Here is a 9376-nt window from a genome sequence, read left to right on the forward strand (position 1 = left end):
TTTAAACGTTATCTCATCAAACTGTTATACATTCAATGAAAATTTAATATGATAATAGTTTATATGAGATGACGCATACCTCTTTTAACTTAACCAATACCCTAAGTTTGAATGCAGCAACGTTAAAACTTTTAGGAAGAGTTTGTCGTCTATTTAAGTCTCACAAGACTTGATTATTAGCTTCGACAGTTGCGCGCGGAGAATACATGCTTTACGAAAAAGAATATAAACATTAATGAGCGTAGTTCGCTTCTCATCTCATCTCATCCGGCTCTCTTAGTTTCTTCATAATACTAAAAGGTACAAAATTTCTTGATCTATTCTTTATAATGTATATACATAAAAAATTAGATATGTGATTATGGGCTACTCTATTGAGTTCATGAGTCTTGTGACAGGTTATTTTTCATGGAGACCGACACTATCCTCACACCGCTCACTTCAGTTTCATGAAGCAGAAGTCCTAAACGTCTTATATGATATTTATTGGAAAATTAAGTTTGGACAAACTAAAGTGATATTCAAACGGGATTAAAACAATGTCGTGGATGACATAAAAATTAAGCAAGAGGACTAATTTGAATATGAACTTGTTATATCAAATTGCAGGAGTATTTCATCTTATTCTTTTCCGGTAGTTTTTTTTTTTCTTTTAAGAAGCCAATTGGAAAAATATTTTGATGAACATGAGCCCCATTTCAACACAAGACGAGCTTAAAATGGATACACCACAAAGATAATACAACAATGAAAAATATCAAATCAAAATATGAAATAACATCAAGTTGTAGAATAACGTCCATACAAGTGGATGGATTAGACCATCAAAAATTGAAGTCGAAAAAAGTATTAGGTTTAAAAGCTTTCAACCACCACTATGAATGAAGTTTGGTAATAAGAAAGCAGGTGATCAAGAAACAAAGTCTTGTTTCTGAAAATACGAGGGTTTCTCTCATTCCAAATGTTCCAAATGTAAGAAAACCAAAACTTCACGTAGTAGCTCACACCACCTTAGTGCGAGTGATTTTTTATATTGTTATTCTCCAAAACTAAGTTCACATATGTTACAAATTTGATTATTAATAATATTGTTTAATTTTGCTTTTGTAAAAAAAACTTCCAAAAAGAAATACTTAATAGAAAAAAGAAGCTAAAACCATGTTTAATTAGAAAAACATTAGTGTGTGTATCTACCACCCTCCTCCACTCCACTCTGCTGACATGGATTGAATGTAGTGGCAGCTACAGTGTCAAAGACCAATTATTTTGCTTAGTTTCAACCTATGTATATCTTGTGCTTCTTTCCTTTTTCTTGAGCTGAAGGTGCTAGGTTGGGAGGCACAATAGATTTTGTTGGGGACATGTTGCAGGGATTGCTCAAAGGTTTTCCACATAGGTTTTTGTTGGCTGCATCACACAAACAAAATCAGATAGAAATACAATACTACATTATATTGAATTTTCTAAATTAGTTGAAAAATCACTAATAAATGAAAAATTCCGTCCCATATTATAAGAAAAAAAAATCACACTTGTTAAGAAAACCAAAACATAGTAGTTTGCAACATAGTTTCTTGTGTTATCCTTGAAATAAATTTTATAGGAAGATGTAAAAACAATTTTCATTGGTTATTGGTTATTGAGAAAATGAAAGAGAGAGCAAATTGAATGCACTTTGCATTTAATTTTCCTTTGGAAAAGATAATTTTTTGAAACAATATAATTAAATATGATAAAAGTTGGTCTTTTTTGCTTATAATTTAGGACAAAGAAAATGGATGTTTTTTGCTTATAATTTGAGACGGAGGAAGTATCAATCTATAAAAATCCTCTCATCTATATTAAGCAAAAAAAAACATTGTTCGCCATATAAATACGCTGAACAATGCAAGTGTCTTGTATTATGAGCAACGCTTGGATGGTCACAAGGATTTGAAATGAATGGAGTATCGTTGAAAGCATTGATGAGAACCAACAAACTGCCAACATAAAGCATTTGAATCATCCAATGACTTCAAATCAAAAGAACATACATACGACTACAACCAAGTATGCAACATTTTGGAATTCCTATGCGAAAAAAACTATGCAACCAACAATCGTTTAAGAATTTTTTATATATAATAAAGACCATTTTTCATTATAAAATGTTTTTTTATTTCCATTGTGTTTCCTGTTTTAAAAAATTCATTTAGGATATGTCTGGTTATATGGTGCTATATAAGGTGGAAAGAATTGAAATAGAGACTATTTAGATATTAAAAAATGGACATCTCACTTCACTCCGTTCCATTTTATACCAAATGCCCTTAAGAAATTATAAACAATTTGACGGTTTTCTATATAATACTTAATGAGAAAATAACATCACATAAATATTAAATGAAAAATGATATTTGACATCAAAACTTTGATGTTAAATAGTATCTTTTGATTTTTATGTGTATTTTTTAGAATGTGTGTAAATTGTAGAAGATAAAAACTAAATAGAGGTAAGCATATACATTATCGCATATGGTGTATGTATTTTGATTTTTTTTTTAAATAACACAACTGATATTAAAATAACATACAACATTGTTATCGTTCTCAATAATTTCACATATTACATAACTTAGTTTAGTCTTGTTGTTTTCTTAAAAATCGCAATCATCTAGAATTTTGAATCCAAACAGAAAAGAAACATTGTTTTTTCTCGAGTTTGGATGGGTGAATCGGTGAAAAAAGATTTAGAAGTTAGTGAAGTGGATTTCAATATAGTTTCAGAAAGAACATAATGATATAATTTGATCCATGTAATCGATCCCATTTAATGGGATAAAGCTTGGTTGTTGTTGTTTGGATTAACAAATATGAAAGGGTGTGGTTTTTATGATTGATAGGGTGCAACTTGGAAGAAGAAGAAGCTCTCTTCACCAACAGTTGCAGAGCGACCCAATAAAATTGTGAAGCCCAATCATTCTTTTGGCCCTTTTGATGTCAACCACTGCATTTTTTTTAGAACAAAAAAACCACTTGCATACGAGACAAGGAGGAAGCCTCAACAAAAAGGTGGCGCATATATACGGAACACCCACACCCAAACCAAGGAGGAAGCCTCAACAAAAAATTATTTGTGGAATCTATTTTGAACTTTTTATAGAAATGTTGAGATGGAGAGAATTAGTGTTTATTAAATATTACTATAAAAAAAATTATAACTATTTAATTATTCAAAATTGAATATCTGTATTGTAGATTTGTCAATGCTCTTAAGAAGCTAAAACCATGAAAAAAGCAACCCAACAACGTGACTATAATTAGAAAGGGAAATTATGGTTGTGTGAGAGACCAAGTGTTATACTTACTTTCTACCTAGCTCGTGATACCCCTCAAAAAAAAAAAAAAAAAAACACCTAGCTCGTGATAGAGCTTCCCGTCTGTATATTCAATCCACACGGTCCTGCTCGATGTGGTACTAGTGTGTCACTATGTACACAAGTTACAACTTTGTCACACGAATGCTGCATTAATTTTCTACCTTTTCCTTAACTCTTTTTCTTTCTTTTTTCGATTGCATATATTTTGAAATATATATCCTAGAAAATAATCAATTGATTGATATCAAGTGGTTAATAAACTTAAAGGAAGACGTAAAGACAAATCATTTTGGAGAATTAGAGTTTAAATTTTTACTGAAATAACTCTTGATCAACATTTACTTACCTTGTTATCGAACTCTGAATTATAAGGTTAGTTTGTTTTGAAAATAAACAAGTAATTGGTCTCAAATAAATAATAAACTTCAGTTAAGATAAATCATTCGAGAGAAGTCCAAATCTTAGCATTTTTTTTTTTTTGGATTTTATCTACTTTTCAACCGAACTCTGGATTATCATATTAATTTGTCTTGAAAACTAAAGGACAAAAAAAAACTGTATTTTAGAAAATTTAAAGCACCAAAGTGAAATTCATTCAAAACATGAACTCACCTTGACTATCTATTTTAATAGTGACATGCAAATGAAATAGACAACATAAACCTTTACATGTCCATATCACAAATAATGATCTCATGTTTGTTCCCTTTATTCTTAACTTCAAGATGAACACTCTAATACAGCTAAAAAGTGAACTCTCACAAGACAAAGCAAGGTGTTCCTACTTTTTTTTATGTCTCTTCTCAATCACTAGTTTTATTTCCTAAAACTCACAATAATAATCACAGCAAAATCAACCCAAAAAATTATTTGCCTTCTTACTTCTATAGTCTCTCAAAACATCCCATAATTCTCTCATAAAAATTAACCATTTTTAGTCTCAACAATTCAACATCTTGCACACAAAAAAAAAACTCAACTATGAAACCTTCAACAGAATCAACCAAGGACACAACCATTAACATTGATAATTCCTCTTCCAAAAGAGTATCTTTCTCTGACCAACAGCAACAGCAACAACACAGTGTTCCTTTGTTACTTCAACCATCTTATGCAAGATCAAAATCCATGATCTTTGATGAACTAAGAAACTTTCGGATATGCCTTAAATGGTGTGCTCTTGATCACTCATCTTGTGTTGGAAAACTCATCTCTTACGTTTCCTTCATCTTCCTCACTTTCATTGTTCCTCTCTTCACAACCCTATTTGTTCAAGTATCTGCTTCTTCTCCTGAAGTTGATCCTATCTCCTTGAACAAGCTTGTTCAAATACCTGAATCTGCACTTGCCATCATTTCCTTCTTCACTCTCTACCGTTTCTTCCGAAGGTACCAAAACAATTTTTCATCATAGTTTTGCATGTATGTGTGTATACTATCATAGTTTTAAATTGAAATTGTGATCACAGCTAGGGCCGGTCCTAAGATTCTTGGTGCCCTAGGCGAAATAATAAAATTGTGCTCTTTTAATTATCCTAATGTTTTTCTTCTTGCATTTTTTGTTGCAAAAGATTCATTTATAATCGAAGTTCTCTAAAAAAATATATTTTCAATAGAATTAATCAAAGCGGAATAGGAAAATATATATCTATGTAGTACTAACTACCAAGTAAAAATAACATTTTCAGTGCCCCTAAAAAAATGGTGTCCTGGGCTGCCGCCCCTCCCGCCCACCCTCAGGGCTACCCTAAGTTACAAACATACACTAAACCAATGTGTTATGATGCAGGTATGGCCTAAGGCAACTTCTATTCTTAGATGCATTGCAAGATGACACTACATATGTTCGTCGCGGCTACGCCCGCGAGCTAGAGAAAGCATTCAGATACTTAGCATACATAATCCTACCTTCTTTCTTTGTAGAACTTGCACACAAAATCATATTCTTCTCAGCAGTTAAAATTTCAGCACCAAACCTTAGTGCTGGATTTCCAATACACTCAATTGTGTTTGTATTTATGTTACTTTCATGGCTGTACAGAACTGGAGTGTACTTGTTAGTATGTGTTATTTTCAAATTAACTTGCCAGCTTCAAATATTGAGATTTGAAGGTGTTCACAAGCTTTTTGAAGGGTGTGGATCAGAAGCAGGTGTTATATTTAAGGAACATGTGAGGATTAGAAGGCAATTATGGATTATAAGTCATAGGTATAGATTCTTTATAATCTGTTGTGTGGTTACTATGAGTGTTAGTCAATTGGGTTCTCTATTGCTAGTTTTGGCTTCTAAGTCTGAGAAGACATTCTTCAATTCTGGTGACCTTGTGGTAAGTACATTAATGTATCATATGTTATATTATATATGTGATTTATGCATGTTTGATCACTCAATTAATTGTACTAGTCAATTTCATGATTTGAATGAAGTACTCTCCTTAAATAGAATTTTTTTCTAATTATGTGATTGGAAATAATTTTATGCAGATATGTTCAGCAGTGCAATTGAGTGGCTTCTTCTTGTGCATCTTAGGTGCTGCAAAAATCACACATAGAGCTCAAGGAATTGTTTCAATTGCAACAAGATGGCACATGTTGGTGACTAATGCTTCTGCTGAATCAGAGCAATGCAAAGATGATATGTCTGAAGCTCTAGCCAGTGATAGTAGTGATTCTGATTCCTCAGACATACATATATCAATAATCCCACAGAGACTCTCTTCCTTTCAGACTAGACAATCTTTAGGTGAGTTTTGTCTCTAATTTATACAAGAAAAATCGAATAAATAGTCATTTTCGTCTTTGAATGTGTTTTTTCTTAATATATCAAAATGACAAAAACATTTCTAAATGTTTGTTTTCTTAGTGAGTTTAGTCCTCGGATGTGTTTATTTTAGTTAGTTTGATCATCTAATGTGTTTTTTCTACGCAATCTAATGTGTCTTTCGTTAGTGTTTAGTTCATAAAATTACTAACAAAAGACACATTCAAGATGCTTTTTTGCAATTTCAATACATGCAGTGATTATAGTTACATTGTTTCACATGTTTAGAGACTGAAATGTCAATTTACTTCGAAATTATCTAAATACATAAAATTCGAACGTAATCACATTATCTTTTTCACTATTGGTCATGTGAAGTTTTATTGTGTTTGATTTTTGCAGTGACCTATCTACAACACAACCATGGGGGAATAACATTGTATGGGTTTGCACTTGATCGAGGAATGCTTCATACTCTATTTGCATTTGAATTCTCCATAGTGCTTTGGATTCTGAGTAAGGTGGTTGTCTTAGAATAAATTATTCAAGTCTAGAAAAGTGAAGGAAACAAAAGCCTTGTATATGAGCCAAGGAATGTGTATCATTATATCTCATATGGCTGGCTGAGTTTCTTTTGTGTGTAAATATTATTATACTTTGTCAGAAATTTGTATGAAGTTTAGTAAACTAAAGTTTTCTTAGAGAATTACTACTCTAAAATTTTACAAAAGTGGAATGTTCGAAGAGTTCATTCATCTTTTATTTGGTATAAAGAGAAGTGTGAACAAATAAAAAGAAGTTTATTTTTGCTTCTTCTACAAAGAGACGTATATTTTTTCGTCATCTTCTATCTTGATAGGTGGTCTTTCCTTCTTAACGAAGAAAGTGACATTTCTTCTTGACGATGACTTTTGAGTAACCATTATTTTTAACTCAAACTTACTAGAATTCACTAGTAGAAAAAAGACATTTAACAACGGGGTATTCACATTAGTGCAGAAATACCTGACGGAAAAGATTCACATAGTGGCAATTCCAACTGTCACCTTACATCAGTTGCTGCCTGATGTGAAAACTCTGTTCTGTAGTAGTGATTAAAATTAGTCAAGAATAAACTAATGCTTATCATCAATTATTTACTTTGTCAATTTAGATTGAAAACATAGTTTTTCTTTTTAAACTTGTTCTTGAAACAAGTTTAAGACCAATGTAAATGGTTAAGACCAACATAATTTGATTCATAAACAAATAAATAGTTTAATTTTCATATTGTTATTGTAGAAAAAAATTATACTATAAGGTTGGCCAAAGTAATTATATAAAAATCAAAATATTTTTAATGATTAAACGGTTATGATTAATTGATCTTGTAAAATAATATTTACATAGATAGCGGATCCGACCCATCATCAATTATAAGTTATCAAGTGATTTTTTTTTTTGTGGTGGCCTGAGTTTGAACCCCGGACCTTGCATATATTATGCATTGTCTATACCAACTGAGCTAAGCTCACGAGGACAGTTATTAAGTGATTTAATAATAGTTCAATTGGTTCGACGTAGATGGTAAAGAAGGTGGGGATTTTGGATAAAAAATAAATAAATATTAATCTTATAATTACCCATTACTAACATTTTTCATCTGTAGAATAGAATTTCTCATGAGTTTTGACTATTTTCAAAAGAGAATATGCTCACAAGTGCCCTTAAGGCACTAGTTAAGGATTTAAAAAAAAAACAATTAATAAATTTTATGTAAAAAAAAAGTTACTTTTTGGTACTATTTCAATAAATCAAAATATCAAATACACAATTTACACGATAGAATTTCTACATTGACACTTATTAGTATTTCCATTTCAAAAGAATGCACCGATAAAACTTGGACGGCTATTTTTAATTAATTAAATTAGAGCAATAAATTAAATTTTTACATTTCCAAAATATCACAATTTTAGCGGGAAAAATTCGCTCCAATTACTAAACCTCGTAGTTTGGTTCACGGTTTTCTATTTAATTTTTTGTCATTAATCACCACCGCTTCTTCATAATCCCATTTTCATTCCATTTCCCTTGCTTAGGGTTTTGGCGATTTCTCGGTTACTCTTCAATCCCAAAGGTTAGAATTGTTTGCATTCTTTTTCTGAATTTTATCCTCAATTTTGTTTTCTTATTTCAATTGATTTATCCTAAAATTATGCATGTATGTGCATTTTGTGTATGTAGTTAATGTGTTTGTTGAAATGCAAAGCAATTGTCAACTGAGTTTAATTTTACTTTTTATGATAAAAAAATTTCAATAACCCGTTGAAAATGTAACGCTCAGGTCTTAGGTTTGAATCTTGTTGGTGCCAACACTTCATGTGTTGGGTCAGTTCACATAGGACTTTGATCTGGCTTCAATTGAGCATCCTGTTAGTTTCAAACAAAAAAATCGTTGAACATGTGCAGAATATTTCACCACTACGTCTACTTAAGAATAACATTTTATTACAAATTGTCAGTGATCCTATTAGGAAGAATTGAGAATTTGAATTTTACTTATTATAAGAAATACTTACTATAATGTAGCAAGTGTCAGTTAGAAGTCTGAAGTTCCACATTGCTTAGAAAAGTGGTGGTTGAACACTTTATAATTGAGAGGACCCATAATCTCATTGCCTCAAGGTTTTGGGCTAAATTGTAGTGTCAAACTAACTTGTGTGGTCACTTTGACCCCAATGTGGATGGCCCCTAGGCTCCCCTCGTGACCCAATACATACTATATACCTATGATGCGTAGACACGCGGACACTAGTAATAATAATTTGAGAAAATTAATTAATTGAGTTTAATCACATGTATCGGCTTCTAACATAGAACATGTCTTCCATTAGAAGTGTCATGCTCTAGAAGCTATATAGTACTCCATTTCTTTGATATATATTATGAATGCTTAAACGGGTAGTCAATACCATGTGTGACTCGTTTCAACCATATGCCATGGTATGATTTGTCTGCATTTTAATATTGCCTTACACAGTGCACTAGAGTCATTTTTATGGTTTCCACAAAGTGTAATAGATTTACATTTCCTCTTTTCTATAAGTGTACACTTGACTGTGATGGATCTTTACCACATTCAAGTTATGCAATGAGAAATACTGTTCAAATTTTGAAAAATATAAGGCTTGATATTTATAGACGACTAAGTATTTGCCAGGTAAAGTTTCTGTTTGAATGAGATAGGATCCTACCATGTATATTGCGACTAATTC

The 9376-nt window shown here is 31.5% G+C and overlaps 1 protein-coding gene across 1 annotated transcript; it reads left to right on the forward strand.

Annotated features, from left to right (window-relative positions):
• Window positions 1-4036: 4036 nt before the first annotated feature.
• On the forward strand, window positions 4037-6941 carry LOC146952730 (Ras guanine nucleotide exchange factor K). Its single transcript, XM_085705009.1, has 4 exons — window positions 4037-4747; window positions 5148-5685; window positions 5843-6101; window positions 6522-6941. The coding sequence occupies exons 1-4, from the start codon at window positions 4341-4343 to the stop codon at window positions 6656-6658; spliced, it is 1341 nt and encodes a 446-aa protein (XP_085561135.1). The 5' UTR covers window positions 4037-4340; the 3' UTR covers window positions 6659-6941.
• The last annotated feature ends 2435 nt before the right edge of the window (window positions 6942-9376 follow it).

This window comes from Medicago sativa, chromosome 1 (assembly GCF_051527215.1).
Source record: "Medicago sativa cultivar Bolivia chromosome 1, Bolivia_mono, whole genome shotgun sequence".
Lineage (NCBI taxonomy): Eukaryota > Viridiplantae > Streptophyta > Magnoliopsida > Fabales > Fabaceae > Medicago > Medicago sativa.

What these genes read in the sequence shown, in the direction of transcription:
- LOC146952730 (XM_085705009.1), top strand. Translation starts at nt 4,341, where the DNA reads ATGAAACCTTCAACAGAATCAACCAAGGACACAACCATTAACATTGAT. An exon ending in CTCTACCGTTTCTTCCGAAG is followed by an intron (nt 4,748 to 5,147) that starts GTACCAAAACAA and finishes GTTATGATGCAG; the next exon opens with GTATGGCCTAAGGCAACTTC. An exon ending in TCAATTCTGGTGACCTTGTG is followed by an intron (nt 5,686 to 5,842) that starts GTAAGTACATTA and finishes AATTTTATGCAG; the next exon opens with ATATGTTCAGCAGTGCAATT.